Here is a 25,668-nt window from a genome sequence, read left to right on the forward strand (position 1 = left end):
GGATGCAAGCAAAGCCATAACATGTCTGCCAAGCGATTAAAGACCCGAGCGATTCTCTGTGCCGACGTGGAGACGAGGCTCACAAACAAAGTCGAATATCACGAGTGGCCCAGATTAGAAATCTCTGTTTCCCGGTAGATCTGCTTTGATTGCACCGTCTAAAAATGTCCGGAATCACAAAATTAATTAAATCCTGTTAGAAGTAACCTACTTCCAGACCGGCTGCTGCCGTGTATCTACAAATGAAACAAATGATCTCCAGATGGTATCTATTTCTTGATTAGCCAATCAGGTTTATTACTTTTATTAAGCTCTCATTTTGAAACCTCTTTCCTCCTGGTGATAAGCCCTCGATGATGTTACTCAATGTCACCCTGAGATACCATCCCACTTCCGAAAGCGACCTGCGCATTATCTTAATGTGAAGAAGCAAATCTCATTTGGAAAAGAGGCACCTTTTCGGAGGACAAACAAATACGAGTCACTCGTGGATCTTGGCATGGTATCCGCAATTCCGCAAACATCACTCTGAGACAAAGAGATGTGATAGAAACCGTCCAAAATACTTCTCCAGCGGTTGGTTTTCTAAAAATAGTCGTAATGCCGTTGGCTAAGGTAAATCTATTTTTGTCTTCACAAATGTGCTCCTTTTTACCGGGGCTTTACTACTTCTGGGTCACACAGACACATTTTTTTGGAAAACAGAATTAGCTGCATTAGCTGGCCATACAACATGCAAAGTTTTTACCTTTTTTTTCAAAGGATCTGTAAAATAAACGCCACCTTGTGATGACACGCCATGAGCCTAAGGCTGTTTTTTGCCCTGTTGAACACACACTCGAGTCCACTATCACTTGAATGATAGTGGACAGAACAAGCCCTCAAACCCAAACAAGTAGTGTGTCATGACCTATTAAGACGCAAAAAGACATTGCCCACATGTTGCGCCAATATCAGTCATTAAAATTAAACTATACTGATATCGTTCTCAGCTCTCGTCCTTAAGTTTAAAGAGAAATACAGGCTTAGACGAGGTAACCTGCGATCTTTCGGTACAACTAACAACCAGATGTGCTTTAAAATCAAGTTTAGTCCAAAAATGGGCCAGTGCCCAAACCAGGTAGGTGGGAAAAACATGATGAGCGTCACATCAGAAATGTGATGACATGGTCGCTCATTTCAGAACTCCTGGTGTGATAAGTGTGATTCAGTTTCACTTTTGATTGTGTTTCGTGCTGCTTTGGTTTCACAGATGAGCTTGGATATATTTAGAATTTAGAAAGCTGGAGATGCTATTTTAAAATATAACTAGTACAGATTGTAATGAAGGAAAACTTCGGAAATGAGACATCGTTGGTCGATGCGCAAGTCACTGTGAAACCGGCGGGAGTCACCGGGTCAGAGATGACATAACAATTAACATTTAGCATAGGCGAGCGGAGAAGGGTTGAAGATTAGTCAAGTAAAGGCTCTTTGAAATGTCAGGGGACAGGAAGGTTTATAAATTTGACCGTACTCTTGCACTGTCATGTTAAGACTAGCACGAGAATATGAGCAATCGTGAGAGATGTTCACCAATCCCCTCTACAAATGCACCTTTGGACTTTATCTCCATACAGTCTGGCTTTTTGTCTCAAACAGATCTGACGTACAATCAACAGGTAGCCTACAAATGGACTTTCTAACTCTGGCATCCCAATACCAAATTGTACAGTCAACGTACCCTAAAAGACCAACAAGCAGTGGTCCTGGAGCACCATCCATGCAGGAAGCTGGACAGCAAACAGCAACAGAGCTCCTTCTCCAGCTCAGCAATGAACAGAGGAGGGGTCTGTCTCTGGGCGGAGACAGAAGACATTGTGTCTCGTTGCTGTACCATTAGCGGAGCTCGCTATTGATTGCCAGTAAATTGAGGGAATTGCTGAGCGACCTAAAGTGAGCATCAAGACAACTTTGTCGTCAGCAGAACAACGAAAGGCACTTGCCTGGCATGAAAAACAGTGTACAGACTATCTCCCCTTATCATACTATGCAAGCAGTGGTAGCGCCAACCCTGCTGTTTCAGCAAAATGCCCTTCACATTAGAGACTCTTAAAACGAAACACATCAATCTGAGGTCATGGCTCGTCTGATGTGTCTCATCCGGAGTCCAGAAGGGCACAGATCAGATCGTAAAGCTACCATGGTTTTAGATAGAACGCACCTCCGAGACTCTCGATTGGTTCACGACCCGGAAGGTGCCTGGTCACTCGAGTTGGTCGATTGTGATCCGGCGGTATGATAGGAAAGTTTCTCAGCTGAGAGAGCAATGTGTGCTCAGAGGCAGGGATTTTATGAAATGACCAGTTTTCTTACCACTTATCTGGGCGGCCAATGCTGAAAAATGTGAAATGACAACCCGGGGATTAAAAAGTCATACGCAAGTCTCTGACAAGGACTCCCCGATTTGTCCTCTAATTTGTTTTTCTCTTGCTGGGGTTCAAAATGATTAAACGAAATCCGAACGCCTTGGGAAAAATTAAATTTGGCTCCCACAAAGAACGACAGGCTGAAGGTGGTGCGCAACAGGTGGACGAATCAGGAAACGAGTCCTTGTTTCAAGTAAGGAGTATAAGGTGGTTAGGCAACGAAAGAACACCGAAAAATGTCGAAAAAGCGGGCGCTAACCAAGTTGACTGAAAAAAAGCAACACCAGAAAATGATGTCACCCGTCTGGCCTCGTCCAAACATTGGATTCTGAAGCTGAAAATGGACAAGACAGATTTCCGTGACCGAGTCTTCGATGCAGAGGTAGCGGCTTGATATAAACTCATCCTGCAGTACCACCGCTGGCCTTTAGCCACCGTGCTAACAGGAAATAGTGTCCAATAAAGTCAAACACCATATTCCCATGTATGTTTTGCTGTAGCAGAGCTCAACTAGGGTGAGTTCTCACACCGAGCACGGAGAGGGAAGGGTCCACCTGGTCCTTGCAGGAAGGCAGAGCATGCATTCGCAGAAGTCGAGCTCACACAATCTACAAAGAGTTTAATCTGACAGACAGATGCGCCATTCCCAAAAAAATAACGCAAACACCACCATTAAACTGCCCAAACTGTCAGATAGCGCATTTCTCTTGTCCAACTGTATTATTGATCACGGAAAGAAACGGAATTACAAACTCAGCAGACCGCCCTGGGAAATTGTGGGGAATTAATGTGTTGCAGGCCTGAAACAGCAACTGTGTTTATGTGGTCACAGAGAGGAATTTTCTGCCGCAGCACAAAGCACTTACTTGGACTTTAAACGATGCAATCGAGCCAGATTAAAATTCTCATAAAAACATAGTATCTGGTTCCTTGAGTCCATCAAATCAATCTCAATATTTCAGCTCCTATCAAGGACCACATATTATCATAGGATTCTATATAAAATTTGGGGGGTTGTTTTGTTGTTTATTTTTTGGCCCATCAGTTACCTAGAGAGCAGCTGTTGCATGCACACTCGGACTTTTGGCTGCAGCTGCTCACCAGTTGACACTTTTAGGATGTTTATAGTTCTCCAATTGTTGGACGACAATGATATCACATTAGAGTTTGGGTTTTGGATGGAACTCATCACCCAGTAGATATCTAGGCTCCCAGGATGCAGGGCTACTTGTGGTCCGTGGAGTCCCTGAAAGCACAACATGAGCCGGAGCATCTAGCATACCTAGCCCAAGTTCAAAAAGGTATGGCTCGATCTACTGCAGCTTCTTTCCAGGCATCCACCATTTTTATTTATTTTATGAATATTAAAGCTATGAAGCTTTTAGCTACTGCTATCAGTAGCACTAGGTCATTAGCGCCTGTCCATCCCAGTCCTCCTCTTGCCTCCACCACATTTTATCTCTTTCCTACTTGCGCTCTTGCGGTCGAGGCAGAAGGCCACCCACTCTGAGCTGGGATCAGCCCAAGGTTCCTGTCGGGTAAGAGGAAGTGTTTCCTCGTCCGTGTCTCCAAGTGTTTGCTCCTGGGGGAGTGTTTGGTTTCTACAGGTCATCTAACAGAGTGTGGTCCAAATCTTTTCCGCTGATGCTAAGCGTCATCAGACAACTGGGTTGGGATTCGGAGTCACGGAAATAACATCTGACTTGACTTGACCTCCTACCCACATCTGACTGCCTCCACCTGTCTATGTTTGGAGCCCCGTCCTAGTAAAAAGTGGATCAACAGGGTTTTTGGGTGTTCCCCTTCCATTGGTTTTGTCCTGTCCACTGTCCATCCTCCACAGCTCCATAGCCACCGTCAAGCTAGGTGGGCTAACTCGCTACCAAACACGTCAAAACCAGAATCATGTCAACCTCCTGAACATCTTCTCTCTCACAGACAGGAAGCCTCCTCCCAGACTAGAAGTTGGAGTCCCTAATTTGACGCAAGCTTGGAAACAACATCATATCTCTGAATGATTTCACTCTACAGGATTTTTCTGACAGCTGTCCCACCCGCAACCCATGAAGGGCTTGGGATAAGCCTGTCACCCCGAGTCTACTCCTCATCTCTTCATCTGAACACACTGCTGAGCAGATCCCTGGATCTACTCCCACCATCTGACCTACTGTTCATCCACCACCAGGGCCAATAAAAATAATAACAAAAAAAAAAAAAACAATAATAATACAAATCTCTTATTATTATGATTTTATTATTTGATCATTATTATAATTGTGGTTTTTGTTGTTGATGATAATGTCAATAATAGTAATAATAATAATAATAATAATACTAATAATAATAATAATAATAATTATAATAACATAAAGAGGAAGAAGAAAAATTGCAGTGATCTCAACTTTCATATATATAAGAATAAAAATAATCCCATCAATAATCATAATAAAAAAAACAGTACTAATAAAAAAAAGAAGAAATAATAATTTAATGATAAAAATGATGATGATAATGTTAATAGTCCTTGGAAATCTCAATATGTATATGGACAATGACCTCCGGAATGCTGTCTGGGTAGTTTTATAGCCGAAATGATACTGATAATATATAATTATAATAATAAAAAATAATTATTACAAACACAAACAGACTCATCTGATCATCAGTCAATTATTATTATTATTTTCCATTATTATTACCCCTGGAAAGTGCTTTATAAATATATTTATTATTTTTGAGGTCATTGTTATTAAGTAATCCAAAGAAACAATCATCGGGTGACTGTGGATAGTTTTGTTGTTTTTTTTTGTTTGTTTTTTTTCAAATATGACCCTGAATGCCACATGGGGCAGGAGGTCAAATACTCTGATGAAGAATACAAGTTAAGTCCAGGACAGATGTGAAGCTCTCAGATGGTAATATATAATAAAAACACAAATCAGCTCTTTTTAATCTGACAAATTCACAGTCATTCAGGTTGTTGCCCGCAGTAACTGGCTAATGATGTAACACCCCTGACTCCCAGCTCCCGGAGCGTCCCCACGGAGGACCGGGAAACCGATCGGCTCCACGAGGCCCATGTTCAGACCCGATTCGATTTAATGGTGAAAACGTAATATCTGACTTTATTATAGACTCCGGGGCATTGATGCATCAGGGGGGGAGCGGCATCACATTACATCACATTACATTACAATTACATTAAATTACAACTATATGTGGGGGGAAATTGCCTCCTCTTCCCCCGCCTGCTTGCCCACTGGATTTAAAACCTGATTATTTCTCAATGTCCCCCCACCCCACCCCCCTCCAAGCGACCCCTTTAAGCCCCTGAACCCCTATTCGACAGCCTGCATCCCGCACATCCACTCACCGGCGAGCCTGCTGTGCGTGGACGCGCCCATGACAACGTCTCCATCACCTGCCACAACCCCCCCCCCCCCCCCCCCACGCACAAACACACACACACGCCCCTGCGGGGAAATATGATAGAGCCATATCACCGGATCAATAAATGCATTGATACACACTTCCAAGAGCTCCGGGGGTGTCGGTCGGGACTCGATCTTAACATCAGGTCGTCGGTTGGGCGCAGCGGAAGAACCGCGCACCGGGGATGAGACCCCGGGATGCGGCGTCCTGTAGCCCGCGGAGGGCAAGCATTGGTCGGACGGGCGCCGTGCGGGATGCATCCCCGCAAACCGCGCATCATTCTGTCTGCACACTTTCCTCTCTTGCATATGCAATATAAAATTGTCCCGACTCCCCCGCCACCCACCAGAATCCTTGGCAATTCTGCATTGCGGAGGGGCTGCGTCCACGCAAACCGTCCACGCAAGCCGCCCCCCCCCCCCCCCCAATTCCTTCCACCTCCCCGTACGCAAGGTTGCTTGGTCAAAAATTCCTCGCGTGGAAATGACTGACAGTTTTCCACGCGATCCGTGGAATCCGCCCTTACCTTGCCGGTGGAGGCGCGTCTGTCCGTGTGTCCGTGGCGACGCTCGCAGCCGCTCAGCAGCGCATCGCCGGCCGCGGACGAGCTGGGAGACACAGTGACGGAGCGGCGGAGCGGCGGTCGCGTCCCCCCCGGGCTGGGTGAAGGCTGAGGACCGCCGCCGACTAAGGGGGGCGCTAGACCTGCAGGAACCCGGAGTCTGGCTCCTCCTGACCCTCAGCCGCGGATCTCCAACCGGTGAATGCCATATAACATCTGTGCGTGGATAAAAAAAAAAAAGGTGCGCACTGTTTCCGACGTCGATCCGCGCCGTTCATAATGTGAGAGAAATGTGCAAACGAGACACAACGTGAAGGTCAAGCGAGTTGAAGCTTCAACTCGCCTGTTATCGCTCTTATCACTCAACTGCTTCTCCAACAGTCCACGTCTGAGTAACCGACAACCTGGAACCTCCTGCAAAACAGAACACCCAGTACACAGTGTAGTTGTTATTATTATTATCATCATTATAATTATTATTATTATGATTGTTGTTGCTTTTAATAATTATTATTTTAGATTTATTATCCTCATTTTAACCTTCTCCAGGCAGATGTTGCAGATTTGCGACAGCCAAATATCAGATTTTTCCTGCAACTACAACTTAATTTGAGCCTGAGAGGGTTAACATTATTATATAGTACTGTCATATAGGATTACTGATATTTTTATTATTGTTACATTATACTTATTATATGATGGCATTATTATTATTATCATGATTATGATGATGATGATTTTTATTATCATTGTTGTTTTATTGTCAACAATTAAATCTTCTTATTATTTTAATAATAATAATAATTATTATAATATATACTCACCATATTATTTAATGATAATAATTATTTTTCATTATTATTTTATTTTATTATCATAATTCCATTGTTATTATTATGATTCGAATTATTATTCGAATTATCATTATTATTAACCATAATGATAACAACAGTTACGATTATAACGATAATAATAATGAAATAATAATGATATTAATACTATGATTGTTATTATTGTTAGAAATAACAATAAAACTGTATGAAAGAAATACTACATGATAATGCTATTTAATAATGTTGCAATGATGATAACAAATTCAAGATAACAATAACAAAATAGTAATATTTTTTTTCGTATTTTTATTTTCATTATTTTATCATATTTTGTTTGATTAAAAAACCTTGCATATTATTGTTATTATTATATACTTATTATATTTATTGATGATTACTATTATTTGTTTTCATGATTATGTAATTGTATTATCATCATTACAGTATTATTATTACTATAATTATTTTGTTCTAATTAATAATATTTCTATTTTTTATTCTCATCACTTCATCATGATTACATAGTGTTATTGTATGGTGTTATATCATCTAGTATTATCGTTATTTTTATTATTGTTAAAATATATATGTATATGATAAATGATGAATATTATAATAATAATTATTAATTTTATTATCAACATGGCATTATTATTTATTTGTTTATTTATTTACTTATTTATTTTGCATGATATGATCAGCTCAGACAGCGGCTTGTAATGCATTCACCCCATGATTCACCATTCACTGCACATACTCTTATGTAATTATTGTTGTTGTTGTTGTTCCCATCGGTGACTGGATATATACAGATCATTGAATGTCCTCACTAAAAACTGCAATTTAAATTATTTGAAATCATTCAAGTTGTAATGGTGCCTCTGGGTCATATTTGAGATTCAAACATGGCAGAGTACTTGTCCTTAAATCAAGATTGGATGGTTCTGCTGTCGTGAGATTATCGCGAGGGCGAAACCCCACGCCTTTTTTGTCACGGCTCAGGGTTATGGCTCCTGGAAACTGCCGCTGACAGCCAAATCCAAAGAATAACATTCATTTCAACAAAAATCTAAACGTTCCAGCATATTTTATCTGACATTATAACATAAAACCTTACAAATAAGATTCACGGTTAGTTACTGGGTATTGCTTTGGGTTTTTTTTTTTTTTTTGGAACGCAAAACATTGCAGGTGAGCGCTTCACCTGCAAAACATAAGAGATGTACTCACGGTGAAAAATAAGAAATGAAGAAGAACCTTCTGCCTGCTTTCCATCAAAGGTCTCCTCAGAAGATGCCGCCATCCTATGTGTCAGTTCAAACACGAGGCCGTCTCCATCCCTGCGGGATTAGATCTAAATCTGGGATGTAAACACGGCGCAGCCCACACTAATCCGCCGTCGCGGCGGCCCATAAATAATGCAGACTCCTCGGAGAAGAAGGGCAGCATTAATTGAAGGACTTCTCACCCTTGGATGGATCTGAAGGAGAACGAAGCATTATTAAACGCAGCCTCGAACTCAGCGCCCCCCCACCCCAACCCCAGGTCCAGATGTTTTGTCCTGCATGCACGAAAGAAGACATTTTTTAACACCGCAGAGATGTTCAGTGGACATATTGGTGCAGGCAGTGGAAGGGATGAAGAAGTGATGGGCCAGTTGGGTACCCAGGATAGAAGCACAGAGCAGAAGATGCAGGAACACAGGGAAGCAGCGCAGGTAGACTACATCTTCTAAAGATGACCATCACTACGTAAGTATATCAGGATAAAACACAGATGCTGTGAGCCAGTGGGATTTGGAGTGATATAGGGCATCCAGAAGGAGTGGTTACTATGTTATGTGAAGATCAGACAAGCATTGGCTCTTCTTCTAAAACCAGGCAATGCAAACAGAGGCCCGTCTCGCTGGTCTCTGGGGGCGGATAAGAGGAACGGCAAACACCCAACTGTCTGCGGGGGGAAGGCGGTAAATGTGATTTAGCCTCAATGATCTCAGCGGGGGCTCGGGCGAAGGTGACCCCCCGAGACATCCACACGGTCGGTTCAAATACCCCGGAGACGTGGCGAGGGAGGGAGCGGGGGCCACAGGAGGAATAGAAATCAGGGTGGCTTATAATTCATGGCAACGGAGGGGGGAGGGGGCCGACGGAGGCCCCCTCGGAACAAAGCAACACTTAATTTATTTCGCTTTATTTCAACAGGGAGTTGCGAAGACGCGACCCCCAACAAAAAAAAAAACAGAACCCACTTAAGGCAGGGATTGTCTTTAAGCCAACTGCAAAGGACGGTGTCTTCAGATGACCAAAGGCTGCCGATAGAACGCCCGACGTCTACGTGAGTCCGAACGCGAGTTTCAGAATATCGTGCAGCAACGACGACCGTGAGTCCCTGCGGAAGATCAAGAAGGTGCGCCGAGAGGAGGCGGGAAGGGAGGCGACGGCAGACGGGCCACACAACATGGATCAGCTGAGAACTGGATGGGGGGGCGCGGGATGACAGTTGTGAAGGGGGTTGGGCGGAGTTCAGAGGGCTAATAGCATGTTTGGTGACAATGATCATCATGAATATGAATAAAGCCTTTCAGGAGGGCGTGGACAGTTGACAGATGAGGATGTCTGCAGAGGGGCGACACCTTCATCGTCTTGCAGGCCACATAAGGACGATTAGCCATCTTGCAAATGTGTCATATACTATGATTACAGAGAGTGCCGGGTCAAGGGCGCTGACTTCAGGTGCTAACCCGGTGCTAAGCTAACCACCTGTGAAGCCGCGGCTGTCATTTCACCAGGTGGCGGTGAATTCGCCACTTTGGCGCTGTCGGGTATATAACCCCGGGGGAAGCGGACGTACATCGCCTGCGCGACCAGAGGCCGAGCGATCCTCACCGGATCCTGGAAGCCAGACATTCCCTATTCTAACGAACACCACACTGCAGCGCAGGGAAGGTTTAGTTGCCATGGTGACACAGCAGGGCGGCGAAGAGAGACCTACGTAATGGTGATTTTATAAAAGACCGCCGAATGCTAACGAATGATCATTAGCGTCCCGCGGATTACAATTTAAACCCTCAAAGTTCACAACGTGAAATTGTGTAAACACACGCGCTCGCACTTTTTCTAGGAACTATGACCGACTGTCCTCCCTATGGCTTTTTAAGTGATAGCTTAGCATTCAATGTTATTTACTGTGTCTTCCTGTCGACCGCCGCCTTTCCCAGCATCACGGTTTTTTTCGATGGGCCGTTCGGAGAGAAGAGTCTGGACGCAGAAGTGAAAGCAAATAATCATTTATTCAGTCATATATTTCCGGTAGCTTGAATTTCATACTTGCACTTAAAGAGAAAGAAACTTAAATAGGGACAAGAAAAGTATTTTTTTGTTAGTAAAAACCTGCTTCTTAAATACAAAACCTTTTGAAACAATAAGAATAGTTTTTTTTTGTTTGTTTTTGTTTTTTTTGGCAGTATATCGGGGGACCGGGCGGAACCAAACAAATCAGAAAAATAGAATCCATGGCATCGGTTACCGTAGCACTATACCCTACGTGTTGTACTGCGCCGGGGTCACGGAAGTCCGGGAATCGAATGATCGACGGGCAAAATCAGAAAACGACCAGAAGTCAAATCGGCTTGGTTTTTCCCGTCTGCGCGGTTACAGCGCAGGGTCGTCGGTGCACGGCAAGGAAGAAGGATGTAGAACCTCTAAGAGCCTATGTTTAATACAGTCCTATCGACAAGTTCATCCGTGTGGTGCACGGCGCGGCCCCGGAAGCTGCTGCACTCTATACAATACAATCAATGGATGTATGTACACGTTTGACAAATACTCTACACGTCTCTTTTAAAAAAAGTAAAACTTGATGCAAGTTAAGAGGAATTACATCTTGATCCCGTCCGGAGGCTCTGGCGCGTCGTCGAACGAGTGACTAGGCGGGACGATCCGTACATCCATACGCAACTGGGACGATCGCAGAGCCGGTGAAAACGCGTCAAAAAGTTTCTCGTCAGCTTTGACATGAGCCGGCGTACGAGCCCCGTCCAGGACGCCCGAGTCCGAGGTGTCTTTGCTGTAGGGAGGTTATCTTCCGGGAGGTGATTTCGCGCACGGTCTCCAGTGCCGGAAATCCTCAGGATTAGCGTTTGAGCAAAAGGCACAACCTGCCGGCGGCGGCGACCCCCCCCCACCCGCCCCGACGTCTCCCCCCAGTGTTCTGATCCGGTGAGTGGGAGGCCACATGCGGGGGGGCAAAGGGCTGTGAGGTCACACAAGACACGCCATGCAGCGGTTTGGCATTCTCTCAGAGCGGTGACGGATGAGGATGTGTGGGAATGCGGCATGCCGTTTCCCGCGGTCAGTTCGGCCTGCGACCGGCGGCAAAAAAAAAAAAAAAAAAAAAAAAAAAAAACCTTCAAGACGTGAATCGCCGCATCGGAAATGGTTACCCCTTTGCATATGTCCCGTGTCGGAAGTAAAAAAAATAAAAAAAAATCATTGTCGTACAGATGCCGATTGCTATCGGAACGCGGCGGAATCACAAAAACAAATATAGTCCAGACGAGCACTGCATAGTCCAGAGAGCTTGTTACCTCAAAGGGTTAATCTTTATATATATGGTTTAAGTCCTGTCAGGCATTTCATGCATTGTCTGATCCCACTAGTTATTATTCCTAAATGGCTGGATTTAGCCGTATGTGTGTACGTGCGTGCGTGCGTGCATGTGTGTGTGTGTGTGTGTGTGGGCCGTCCTTCGACCGACCGCCGCTCACACGAAGGAGTTCAAGGAGTTCATGGCATTAATGGGCGACGGGGCCTCCGAGCTCTCGTGGCCCTCGCCGGCGTGCCTGCTGGAACTCTTCCCACTATACTGCCCGATAAAAGAACCGTCCTCGTTGAACTGTCCGTCTCCGCCGTCTCCGTAGTCAACTAAACTGTCGTCACTGTCGTCTCTCTTAACCGTCCCGTTAGATGGAGTGCGGCTCTCTTTTAATGGTTTATGGTCCTCATTGTCACTGGAGGAGAAAACAACACGCCCGTGTTAAAGGTGAGATGGCGGCAGATGCAACAACCGGGTTAGCCAGGTTAACCGGGTTACTTTTTTTTTTCTTTTTTTTTTTTCCTTTTTTTTTTTAGACGGAGCAATGATGAGTTTCAACCGGTAGGCGATACGGAGGGGTGAATTAATGCGAATTAATGCAAATACGTAAGGGGTGGAGTTTATCATTTGAGAAAATTCCTGCACACTTTCACCTGCTCCTTGTCTAAAAAAAAAAAAGCAAAAAAAAAAAAAAAAAAAAACAACAGATGGTATGAATGATAAGTTGGTTTCCATCCGGCAACGGGCAGAGGGGTGGGGGGGGTCTCTGTTGGAAGTCCTGCTGGAATTGAAACCAAACACACATGAAGTGGTGAATGCCCGACAATGCGGAGGCCGTGATGACTAACGCAAAGAAAGTAAGAGTGCGAGGCGTGAGCAAAACACATGGGGGATCTGCAAAGAAAACGATTTCTTTGGATGAACGGGGTCGCCATGGGCAGCCACTCATGGATTCAGCCAGGATGGGGTCGGGAAAAACCATCACGGCGTCGGAATGAAGCGTCGTCCGGGGAGCGTTTGGGCGCAGCGCGGCCACGCATGAACCTCCACGACCTCTACACGATGTGTTCATGGTCACACATTTAGCCTTTATTGACAAACGGCGTCAGCTGTGCTCCGGGAAACAGCAAAGAATACTCCCACAAAGGCACTGTTACACATGTACACTTGGGTTCGTTTGTTTGTTTTTTTTTTTGGTTCGCTCGAGGTTCCCCTCGTTCCCAAACACCGGGGCTTTTAAAAAGGTTGCATTCAAGGACACGGACGGGCGACGGATCTCATCCGGCTGACTGGAGTACTGTCAGAATACGCTTCATCGGCTCCCGAAGTTCGTCTCGTATCGACCTCTACCGTCTCCCCTTCGAACATGCTTACTTTTATAGTCACTCCCTATGTATCTATACATCGTATATCTATATATAAACAATTAAGTCACATTGTCATTGAAAGTCTTCACATCATGCACACTATATATAGTCTTGACGGGGATTCGACGCCGTTTATCATTGAACTGCATAAAAACCCATGGAACAATCCGAACTATGTAGCAGGTCTGCGTACTCATGAATCTATAATTAAAAAAAGGAATGTAAAATATAAATGCAAGACCGTCTTATAAATTGACCTATATATGTATATATAAAAACAATCCAAAAATGCTAAGTGTACAGCAGTAAAGTGCTTAATCTTGCTTTACTTTATGTGCGATTGGAAAAAACAGGATGCTTGCAGGCGTGAGTAATACTTTCAGTCTGTTTTTAGTTGTATCAGTTTTGTGTATGCATGTAGAAATACACAAAGTAAACTGCGTTGGGAGACGGGATGCGGTACGTAAGTGCCTAGCTTAGATGCTGCGGAAAAAGAAGCCGGAGATCCGACTCTGACGGATCCATAATCCGAGAACCTGAAGAATCATGCTTCTCAAATGACACCACGGGGCCAGGTAGAGGACACACACAGTACAGAGTCCAACATGAGGACCCCCCCCCCCGCAAGAAAATGAATGAACTCGTAGATAAATAACAAACGTATGTGCTATCAGGCAAGAAATGTTCACTTGAGGGCACTTCCTTTTGCTGTGTCGATCCAAGGTAAGCTTTCAGTCAGCGGTTAGGGTGGAGCAGCTGGAGGAAGGAAGACCCCGCCCCCCGTGGCCCCCCAGGCCCATCCAGTAAAAGTGGACCCCTCGGGGGGAGAGGGGGGGCCACTTGGCCTGAAGCACTTTCTCTCACCTGTATTCCCCAAAGGTACAGTCATCGTCTTTCATGGGCTGGAACTCGGGATCCGTGTGAGCGTCTTCTTTCTCTTTCACTGGGGAGAGATCAGATTGGCGAGATCATCCAAAACCTTAACCCCCCCGTGAAAAAAAAACAACAAAACTTCGGTATGTCTGAGAGGAACTCCACAGCCATACAAGTTTAGCTCCAATGACATTGGGAAGTGACCTCAGGTGCCGTTACTTACCGGGGTATTTACCCCCCTTGTTCCTCTGGATGAAGCAGATGATGAGGAGGATCAGGATGAGGAGGGCGATGGCACACATGAGGCCAATGAACCATCCCTGAGTGGCGATGTCCACCTGTCGGCTCACCACGGCTAGCCGGGAGAGAAGACGCGCCGTTGGACGATGGTTATCGGGAAAGCTCTTTTCACACTGGATGTAGCAACCAATTACAAAACTGCCCTTGAAGCTCCCGGTTAGTATCTATAAGTCACATATTTCGTTACTTTCACGTTAGACGTGTGAGGAACGCCTCGGATTGAGACGTAGCCGTGAGATTTAACGTGTCCGAGGGCGGACGTCGACGCTTCACGTACGCACAGATAGACGACGACACACACAGGAAGGATTAGAACGGTAACAGTCACACAAGTAGACAGTGGTGTGTTAAGGGTGGTATTAGGTTGAATATTATCCGCTCGCGTTTCTGACCTCTACATCAGAACGTCTTCCTTCTTATTAGGTCTACCAAGCTGGATTTATGAAATCACTCGATCATGCATACCCTTACACACTCTTTCACTACACTACAGTGCATTGCCGGCAATTAGTGACCGCAGTGTATCTGCTACACCCGCGCTTGAATGGGTTTTAATTACAAGAACGACACGAAATGGTCTACACACACACACGACACGTGCAATGCTAGGTTGGCTAGCGCCAAGGTGGAGGCAACCGCCCAAGAAGTGCCTCACCTGGGACTTTCACCACAACCTCCTCAGAGCGGCGGGGTGCCTGGTCTGCGTGACCGTCGGCCACCAATCGCACCCTATAGGAGAGGCCCTCCTTTAAGCCCTTGAGCAAATAGTTCTGAGAGCTGTTCACCAGCTCTTTCTGCCACTCGTCACCTTTACCTGCAGGGGTGATGTTTATGGATAGACTTGGGGAAATGAAAAAACAACTTGGGGGGGGCGGCGGTCATGAGGGCGTGGTCATGTGTTGGTATCTACTGGGATAATGTCACGGTGACCCCGAGAGCTCAACGGATGACCGAAACAACGAGGAAAAACACTTAAGGAGACAAAATGCGATAAACCGTCCAAAGCCCGATGTGGCCTTTAGGTTGTTGGACGCCGCAAAAAAAGGTTATGATGGCTTGTTATGTAAATGTAGGAGTCGATTGGCAGAAAAGCAGAAAATAGGTCTAACGGGGTTGTTATGCTAATGCTAATGCCGCAAAAAAAACGCCGTTGACGAAACGACAAGCACCATAACTTTTCTGTTGTGTTCTCACTTATTCTTTTAAGAGTTACCCTGTTGTGCTATATATCTACCCGTGACCTTCGGATGTGTTGCGGTGTTTGTGGCACGTCTTCTCCGCGCGCTGAGTCGTGGTAACTGCTTTGCACGTGTTGTCCTGACGTCCTTGCATTTTGCCTCATCGCATATTTTTTCCCGTAGGATGCGTTGCATCGTGCTCTCGGGGACAACCCGGCCGCTACGGGTGAAGCTAACTAAGTTAGATGTGTCTATTGAAGTCAATCATGGGACGCTAGATGCAAGTAGCAGGTGTAGCGTTGGGCTAAACTGAATATGAAAGGATGTTTCTGGGGATGTTCTCTACGTGAATGGGATCTACGGCTGCTGGATGATGGAACGGTAGGTGTGAGAGAGCCATACGGCAGCGACCTCTCTGCAGGTGGATATCAACGGACAGCACATCAGTCACGACCAATTAGCATTACGGGGATGTCAACGTGGCTTCTTAGTGAGCTTGTCCACAAAAGTCCCCAGCTCCAAGTGGAGGCAATGATGCGACTGGGTTATTGGCGATCCAATCAAGGCAAGCCTTGTTTATGACACCTCGGCCCACGGTGACAGGAGCCAATGTTGCATGACCAATATTTCTCTTCACCTGCACAAGCCAAGTAGGAATCTCTTGCCACCTGCGTGAAGTTCTCGGGAGATAGATGCACTTTGCTTACTGTTCTCTACTGTGTACTCTACATAAACATTTGCGTCCTGGCCCCAGTACTCCCAAGTGATCAGAGCCCCGTCCTCTCCCACCGAGGAGTTAATGTTGCCAAAAGGACTCACAGGCGGCGCTGAACACAAGAAAGAAAACAACAAAGAACCTCATCAAACCTTGATCCGGACCGCGTCCGCGTCTAGAGTAGCAATCCCGCGAAAGCAATTGAAATGGTGGGATAAAAATGCAAAGATCGCGGCAGGCTCTGTACCCTTGCCGGGGGGAGGGCGTGCAGGAGGTCGTGCAATGGGGCTAGAGGTGGCGGTGCTTCCTGGAGACAGCATGGAGAAAGGTGAGGACCACGCAGCCACAGAGGAGACAAGCAGGCAAACACTAACCACCCGCAAAGACTCCGCAGACGGGTCTTTGGGGCCCGGCAAAGCCTCGCCATTCAAAGAAAGCCAGATACCGTTGTCGGAGGGAACGGGGGCGGGGGAATGGAAGTTAACACCAGCACATTTACAGTAATGGGAAGACAAAAAAAACAGGATTTTTAAAAATTAGACACAAAAGACACAAAACATCCCTGATTTTCACCCCTTTTGAACTTTAGATTGACTTTAAACTCAATCAAGTGCGGGTGCTGTCGGACAAGGGTCACTCTCCCGCTCAGCCAGATATGGACAAATTCAGACCGGTGACGTGCCGAGGATGGGTAATACCTAGCGTAGCGTATGTCCAGGATAATTGGAGCGATAATTGGTTTTCTTCCGAATCTAAAACAACTGCACAGTTCGTTCCAGACCCGGGCATTTTACGGGCCATTTTGCTTTTTTATCCATCCCGTCCAAGCTACTTTCTTTGAATATTTTAAAGTATTTTCGATCAATATTGAATTTCAGAAACCCCTTATTATTTCCTTTTGTTTAATTTTGTACGGACGATTACATACAAAATAATGCTGGTCCATTTATATGATGAAATAAAATGCTGAAAATTTTAAAGATTTAAATTGTAATTTTCATTTTCCTCTATTTTCATTATACCTAGTTGGGCCGTGAATAAAAATTTAATAAGAAATGCGGCCCGCCAGCCAAAATAATTGCCCTGGTTTGTTCAATGCCTGAGATGAAGGGGTAAAACTCCAGCTCCCTCTGGCTGTACGAGCTTTCCAGGGGCCTGATTCTGTCGGACATTTCCAAGAGTGGAGACGTCACTCAAAGTATTGGCGGATATCTAATGGGAATCTTTAACTGATTTACTTGATCAAAACAGGAATCGTTGACAGTAGAAATTGTCCAAACGCTAAAAGGAAACGATCGTTTGTCAGAAATCACCTAAAACGTTGAATTCCTGGCTAAGCTCGGGACCTTTGTCACTTTCTGTGGAAACCGTGTCATTGTGATTTGTATCTTGATTAACGAAACAATACAAATACAAAAGAGAAAGCGTCAAAGTCTTTGGACCTAGAATCCCAAATGAGCATGAAACATTCGACAGACATTGAGACGAAAACACAGACAGGGAACACAAATCGTTTTCTGTGTTTATCTACCGATTACTTCCACATTGGACACAATTAAAACCAACATTTTACAGTCATTTGCTTTTCACAACAGAACACTGAAACAGATCCTGCCCGTTTCCTGCAGGTTCCCTTGAGGAGAACTTACCTTTATCCATGATGGTGAGAGCTTCCTGAGAAGCGGCCGGACCCGCTCCCTTGACCGTTTTGGCATTCAAATAAAACTTGTAGCGCGTGCCATACTTGAGGTTGAGCAAAGTGACCGAGGTCTCATTGGCGGCAAGGGCCAGCTCCTCCACTGGGCCCAGCTCATTGGAGTTATTGACTACAGGGGGGTGGAGGATGGGCGACAGAGTGATGGTGCGGGGTGGAGATCGGGAGGGAGTAGGTTGAATAGAGGTATGAAAGGGGAGGGGAGTGGTTAGGCGGGGTTCGAGTATCAGTCACGGGGAAGTTTGAAGCACAGATGTGGGGGGGGTTCGGGTGTAGAAAGCAGGGGTGACAAAGTTGGTTTATTAATTTCCGCTTCCGTAGATTAGACAGTAAAAATTGTTTCAAATATTTCCTAACTCCAGTCTGAACAAGATGAAATGAAAAATGGTGAGAAAAACTACAAACTACATGGAGGAAGGGAGTGTACAAAACTACCTGAGGCAACGCTGGATGCTACGTTGTGTGGACTCACCTGGCTGATATTTGAGGGTGTAGCCAGTGATGAGTCCGTTGCGGTCGTGAGGAGGACTCCACTCCAGAGTCACCGAGTCCAGGTTGGGGTTGGAGACGGAGAGGGACGAAGGGACACCTGGAACTAAAGAAGAATCACTCGTCGGCACATCGAACTCTGAACTGGATCTTGTCCGCACATTTTGAGGCCTCCAGTGAACCTCCAGCATGTTTTTGGATTCCAGGAGGAACCCGCAGAACCCCGAGGACGCCCACGCAGTCAAGGGGACAATATGAAGAGTCAGTGGAGTTTGGAAAAAATCCGCACACCAAAAAGAATAGATGATTTATTTTACATATAACACAAAAATTCTCGCACGCATGACGTTTCTTCCTCAGATGCTAATCGGAAAAATATGCGTTAATTGTCCTTTCTCTTCTTTTTAAAATTGGCGCCACAATAACATATTTGTTGACACATATTTTTCCGATAAGCATCTGTGGATGAGCCTTCGTTTTACTCAAAACGTCATGCACGTTTTGTGTTGTAAGTAAAATAAATCATCCTTTCTTTTTGGAGCATATTTTTGCTGTGCAGATTCTTCACCAAATTACCAAATCAATTTTTTTTTTGATCCAGCACCCATATGGAGATTCCTCACAGAAAAGCCCTTTGTGGGAATCCAACCGCAGACCTCGCCGTGAGGGAGATGGCCACATGACCGCCGTGCAAAAGGCCATGGCTCGGCAAAAATGAACATTTAAAAAAAAGCACTTAGAATGAGAAAGTGACCATAGGATTAAAATTCATCATTTGAGGTTGTCATACATCCAGGTCATGGTGAATTCTTGTCAGAATCTTCTTGTCATGGCAACTGGACTTGAACTTCTTCACTTAAAGATGCTTCACCCCTCATCCGAGAAGCTTCTTCAAATCTAATGACCTGCGGGGGAGTTTCCCAATTCAATTTCTCTATATTTCTTGATAGACCACAATGTCAGTAGTCTGGCCAGTGAAGACAGATGGTTCGAAAGAGAAGTCAAAGAAGTTGTCTTTGTCAAAACAGAGAAAACATCTCTGAACGGAGGAGGGGCCCTTAGGCACGACCTTTCACGAACATATAACGCCCTGCCGGGATCAATATCTAGATGAATTTGCACCCACGGACCAGGACTTTCTGCTCCCTCCAAACAACCGGGCAAGATTCACCACGAGAACCAACCCCCGGTAACTTTCACATGAGTCTCAATTCATGTGATCCAACAGGTTCCACTTCTTTGTTTGCTTTACCTTTTCACCGTCCAATACAGGTAATCCCATAAAATCTGCTCTTTTGTCGCCAACAAACAACACCCCCATTAGCATAATAACCCCGTTAGACCTAGTTTCTGCCAATCGACTCCTACATTTACATAACAAGCTACCATAACCTTGACCCGTCCACAACTCTGGCAGTTATATTTAGAAACTCCCCACAGGTCACGAGAACTGAAGAAGCCATTTGGACCGGGGTTGGAACGTCTTCAAGGGAAGAAATTCAAGTCCAGTTGCCTCAGCAAGACAATTTAGGCAAGATCCTCCTACTACGTGGCTAAAATAAATTTATTAAACTGGCCCAGTGCCATGTACAGTATACACACCCTTTGTTGTAATTCATTCAATCGTAAAATATTAAGACAATATACAGGTTTGTGTATTCAATCTCTATCAATATATTTCTTATCATCCGTATTGTGAGTCACATTCTCAGTTCTCCATGGTACAATGTGAGTGTTTTTTTTTTTATACCTGCTGCCAGCAACAAACAAAACAAAGATAATTAAGATGTGTATGTCTAAGGTTTAAAATTTCGGGAATGAGGGGGAACATCATGTGACAGTGAGGAGAATCTGGCTGCTAGAGCTTCCAGTGACTTGTGTAGGCTGTTCCACATTGACGGTGAGTACAAGCGGTAATTCTTCTCTTACCTCCTTCAAGTGTCTCAAACTGCTGCGTGGAACTTGGGGGTCCCTCCCCTTTGCCGTTATAAACCCTGACATTGATTGAGTAGAGACTATAGGGGTGCAGACCGGGTAGCATGCCGTGACTGTGGTTCCCGCTGAAGGTGAGGATCTGCTTCTCCACGTGATGCGGGTTATGTTTGTGGAGGCTGCGCTCTTTCCAGTAGTACACCTGTGGAATACGATCGTGGTGTCAAGTGTTAGGCGTGTATGTGCCTTGTTGATTGAGAGACTACGGGTTCCTTCACGTTGTACCTTATATCCTTTTAGATATCCGCGAATAAAGTTGTGCGGCACAGCCTTCCAGTGCACCTCTGCGAGAGTGCTGTTCAGCACCAACACCTGCACGATTTCCGGAGACTTGGATGGCACTACGAAAATACACAAGGAGCAAGACACAGTTGAAAGCCATACAGCTCCTGGTTTACATCTACAGAGCTGGTCTTTAACATGGGGGAGCAGGGACACAGCTCCATTGCAAGCTGAGGTGGAGAGTCCTGAGGCACTGGACAACTGCCATCCCACTCACCAGGCTAACATATAGAGGCTGTCCTGTTCAGGAGTCAAGGCTACCTCATTTTCCGAGTGTCGCCACTCCCTTGAGGGGTTGCCAACTTCCTCCATTTGACCCTATCCTAACCCTACTCTCATACCGACCAACCTCCTGTCCACTCCCTGTCCTCTTTCCCAATCCATAAACCTCCTCCCTGTTCATCCTCTGGATCATCTTTCTACCCTGGTCCTCACTATCCCTCCCCTGTCTGTATCCAAGCCAGCTCCATCTGACTTCATCGCCAGAACGTCTAACATCTGCTGTCCGTGGGATGGACTCTTCCCTGACCCTCACTCCCAAAGAAAAGCTGCACATCTTCATCGCTATTGCCTCAAGCTCTACTTCCTGTCTTTTCGTCAATGCCACTGCCTTGAACCATACAGCTGTCTCCCGCACCTTTCGTCTCATTTCACTCTTTTATCACCTCTGACACTTCTGAGTACAGGCTGCCTGCAGTCGACAGATAACTTCATGCGTGTGTTTAAAAAGTCTGTTAAAACTGACTGCTTTTCCACCCTGCCGCCCACGGCAGGCAGCATATGGAGTCAGACCTGAGTCCAAGGAAAAAAAAAAAAAACAGTTGCATGGAGACAATGGATTTTATGAGAGGTTAGAAGGTCAGTGTAACTCACAGTCCTCTCCTGAGTATCCGTGGGCGACACCCGGCTCGGGTGCCGCGCCGTGGTCATTCACCGCCTGAACTTTAATCTCATACGGAACGAAGGTGGGCGTTCCAGACACCACAAACTTGGAGCTGTTGGCTACCGTCATCATGGACCAATCGCTGTCCATGGACTTCTGCCTCCACATCACTTTATAATGGAGCCCCGGGCCGTTCGCCTGGAGATCCGAGAGTGGCTTAAGAGGAAAATGTTAATGTTAAACTAAGTTCAGGAGACTCCTGCATCAGGCTGGAAAAAAAGAACTCAAACTACGAATCAAATGTCACGCAAACATGGTGGTGAATTTGATATATTACCTTCCACGAGATAACAAGGTTGTCACGTTCTGTTCCAAAGCCCTGCACATCTGTGGGGTTCTCATCTGGAGCTACAATAACAGACACATCCTTGGGATTTTCGGAAGTACTCAAGTACTGACATGTCACCTAAATACAGCGTATGTTATATCACAAGTGATGAATATGCCGGCCGTACAACATCCCTGCCTCTACCTGCAGGGTCTGTCTTGTACATCCTGGAGGGTAAGCTGGCACGACTGTAACCCATGGAATTGAGCGCCAAGACTCTGAAGGTGTAGTGGACATAGGGTGACAGTTTGAGATGAGCAGTGGTCTTGAACCCGGGGACCTCAGTGAGATTGTGCCAGTGGCCCCGGTGGTGGAGCGAGTCCTCGTACTGGATCAGAAATTCTGCGTCAAGGATAAGAGTAGAGTTAGGGTATTAGGGCACAAGTCCAATAAACAAGGGAAGTGTCTCTGAACACACCACAGCTGAAAACCCTCAAGTTCTTCCACGATTTTGTGGAACTGGATCCGCTGAAGATCAGCTCAGTGGCGACATATTATCAGTCCACGATGGGTTTAAGGCAGGGGTGTCCAAACTTTAGCAAAGAGGGCCATATTTGGTGAGGTGAAAATGTGTGGGGACATTCTTTGAGGCAGCCGTGCTTTCGTCGCGGGCTAGCGAAAAAAAAGTCAAACTTTGTTCCCTTTGCCTAAAACTGTATCTTAATGTCAGATGAAACGTCTTCGATTCTGCGCACCAGTGTTACGACCCAGGGAAACATTTGCAAACTCTTGCTTCTTCTCAGGACAAGTTTTCGCCACCATTTTCATCACACAGTCTTTAATAAATTCACCCTCAATAAAAGGTTTGTCGCGCTTGGCGATCTGCGTTGCTACTTCGTAGCTTGCCGATGTGGCATTTTCATTTGATTCACAGACTCTTGCAAAAAAGTGCTGCCGTGCCATTAAAACAGCTTCCGGTTACTTCCATTTTTCACCACATCTGTTCCCAATTAACAGTTTTGTAGTTTGCTTGTTTCATCTTGCGGTGCCTCCTGATATAGAATTCCTTGAAAACAGCAACAGCCTCCTAGCACACGAGGCAGACCCAGTTGTTTCGTATTTCGGTGAAAAAATACCCCAATTCCCACTTGTCCTGAAAGCCTTGCTGTCACCTTTCTTTTTCTTAGTCAGTCGCCATTTTTGAAATGGGCTGGAAAGGATCAAGGGTCAAAGTTTTTCGTGGCAAGCGTGGCCACAGGTCTACTGCCATCTTCTGGTCTAATATGAAATACCTTTTTGTACACTGTGTTTATACTGTGGCCAACAGTGCTGGCAGACTCATATTATGGATTTCATGACAGAGGCTGCGGGCCAGTGTAAATTTGACCACGGGCCACATTTGGCCCGCGGGACGGACTTTGGACACACCTGGTTTAAGGTCTTAATACTAAATACTCAAGTTCCAGCGAGGACACCCCCCCCTGGTGTCTGTTGACAGCTTTGTAGCAACCATTTTGTTCTTCCATTCATTCATTCATTATCTACCCCGTTAATCATGCTCTCAGGGTCACAGGAAGTCATAATATAGAGAAATAAAACCATTTACCCTCTCGTTCTCAAACAATTTAGCGTCTCCACTGAACCTCCTGCATGTTTTCAAAGAGCATGGAGACCCCTCACAGAAAGACCCATTGTGGGAATCCAGCCGGGGACCTTCTTGCAGAAGCACTAACCACTGCACCACTGTGCTCACCTTCCCTTTCCTTACGATGCAAAACTGAGTTTTATTGTTCATCCTTTTAAATACAAACCAAGGCTACAAGTTGTCGGTCCGGAGGCACTCGGTCACCCTTTCCATGAAACTGCCCCCCATATGATGATGTTTACATGAGGCATACCGTCCATCTAAGAACTTCTTATCCGGTTCTATACGACGGCGTGCTACCTGCGGACGACGACAACAATGTGGCGTGGACTGGAGACGTACTCTGAATCGGACTGTTGTGCTCATCCCCGGGGGTCCAAGTGAGCTGGACGCTCCTCTTTTTCTGGTCGGTGAGCTCCAGGTCTGTCGGCGGGTCAGGTAGGTCTGCGGGTGATAAAGCGGATTTATGGGTACGGCTCCAGAAGGTGGAGGGTTCCTGCTACGGCAACGGGAGAATATTACTTTTGCAGTAACACACTCAATATGTGTTGATTTAACATTTGCTCCTTTAGTGTTTGTGTTACCCCCGGCTGCATCTTTGACCTTTACGACTCATGCGGCGATCCGTCATGCATGCAGAGCGTACATTTGCTCCTCACAAAACCGGGTTTGAAAGGCTAAGTCGACGGCATCGTTTTTGGAGAAGAGGAATGCATGCCCCGGAACGAAGGAAAGGTAAGGAGACGGAAACATATCTGCATTCATGAAGCCAAAACTAAATAGACAAATAAACTTGAGCGATTCCTTAATGGATTCACTGAAATCACTGTGACGTTAACAAGGACAGAGACACATACAAAAAAAAAAAAAAAGGCGTGCATTAGATATCGAAATTAAATTTGAAAACAGAAAGAGCCGACTGAGAGGCAGCTTCTTGCGCCACGTCACAAACACACTAGCCCACGTGTACGGAAGCGTGGACAGCGGGTTTACCATGGACAACAGCTGGAGTTGGCGTGGCCTCTGGCAGATAAGAAGAAAGGAACAGAGGGAAAAAGTTTAGCGATCGGTCGGCCATTAGGGAGAGAAGATTATCCCGCCCGCCGGGGAGGCAACAATGAAATATTCATGCTGCTGACACGATGATCGGAGTATATCCACTCAGACCCTCCGAGGCAAACTCGGGCAATTAACCTTGAAAGTCCGGGATGCCATCTGCTGCGAGAGAGGAGCTGTTGTTTCATGAGTCTGCGAAAAAACAAAAGCCGCACTGACCGACAACAGTGAGCTCAGCGCTGGCCGAATCGTGGTCCAGAGTGGTGTTCATGATGCAGGTGTAGACCCCCGCGTCGTTCTCCGTGACGTCAGCTATGGTGAGACTGTCGGAGTCGATTATCAACCTGTAAGAAATGTCGTCGAGATGTATTTGTGGACATACGGTATGGTTTTACTTTCCTCTTCTCCTTTAGGCTGCTCCCTTCATGGGGGGGTCACAGCCAATCATCTGCCTCCATCCAACCCTCTTCTTGACATTCTCCACACCAACTGACTTCCTGTCACCTTCCCCTCCATCCATAAACGTCCTGTCCGGTCTTCCTCTCGGCCTCCTTTAGCCAACTCACTCGCAACCTAAGTACTTAAACTCCTCCACCTTCTTTATCTCCACTTCTTGTAGCTTCACCGTTCCCTTCGGGTCCCTCTCATTCTCACACATTCACTCTGTCTTGCTCAAGCTAACCTTCTGTCCTCAACTTTCCAGAGCATTGCTCTTCCTTTGTCGATTTCCCTCCCCCTGTTCCCTGCTCTCACGACAGATCACAGTGTCGTCAGCAAACATCATGATGTGTGGAGGCTGTCCATCCCAGTATAGTGTCATTTTAACCCAAGTTCACTAAAGAATTAAAATCACATTTTACTGGGATGTGGACTCTCCAAATTTAAGCTCATTTGGAGAGTTCTAGTCCACTACCGTACTTTGGAGCAAAACCCTGGAGATGAAAACCCCAGGTAAAAACTGGGTAAGAACATCTTTTCCTTGCATTTAATGGCGAGAAACGCGGACACCGGCGACCCA

General features: G+C 45.8%; 1 protein-coding gene across 17 annotated transcripts in view; it reads right to left on the minus strand.

Annotated features, from left to right (window-relative positions):
• Window positions 1-10,505: 10,505 nt before the first annotated feature.
• nrcamb (neuronal cell adhesion molecule b) overlaps window positions 10,506-25,668 on the minus strand; it is a 60,039-nt gene continuing 44,876 nt past the window's right edge. For 8 of the 17 annotated variants that reach the window (XM_086149460.1, XM_086149457.1, XM_086149452.1 and 5 more), the window contains 16 exons: window positions 24,870-24,994; window positions 24,588-24,617; window positions 23,937-24,038; window positions 22,154-22,351; window positions 21,959-22,029; window positions 21,612-21,837; window positions 20,682-20,797; window positions 20,394-20,598; window positions 18,448-18,570; window positions 17,911-18,087; window positions 16,509-16,568; window positions 16,254-16,373; window positions 15,024-15,182; window positions 14,292-14,423; window positions 14,060-14,138; window positions 10,506-12,243 (listed from right to left, as the gene is read on the minus strand). In XM_086149460.1, the coding sequence (XP_086005586.1) occupies window positions 11,997-12,243; window positions 14,060-14,138; window positions 14,292-14,423; window positions 15,024-15,182; window positions 16,254-16,373; window positions 16,509-16,568; window positions 17,911-18,087; window positions 18,448-18,570; window positions 20,394-20,598; window positions 20,682-20,797; window positions 21,612-21,837; window positions 21,959-22,029; window positions 22,154-22,351; window positions 23,937-24,038; window positions 24,588-24,617; window positions 24,870-24,994 (2,170 nt within the window). In that variant the 3' untranslated portion in view covers window positions 10,506-11,996. The remainder of the gene's footprint in view (window positions 12,244-14,059; window positions 14,139-14,291; window positions 14,424-15,023; window positions 15,183-16,253; window positions 16,374-16,508; window positions 16,569-17,910; window positions 18,088-18,447; window positions 18,571-20,393; window positions 20,599-20,681; window positions 20,798-21,611; window positions 21,838-21,958; window positions 22,030-22,153; window positions 22,352-23,936; window positions 24,039-24,587; window positions 24,618-24,869; window positions 24,995-25,668) is intronic. The other 9 variants (XM_086149462.1, XM_086149459.1, XM_086149463.1 and 6 more) reach the window with 6 other exon arrangements.

This window comes from Fistularia commersonii, chromosome 7 (assembly GCF_037954325.1).
Source record: "Fistularia commersonii isolate RoL2024-O1a breed Wild chromosome 7, RoL_Fcom_v1.0, whole genome shotgun sequence".
Taxonomy (NCBI): Eukaryota; Metazoa; Chordata; class Actinopteri; order Syngnathiformes; family Fistulariidae; genus Fistularia; species Fistularia commersonii.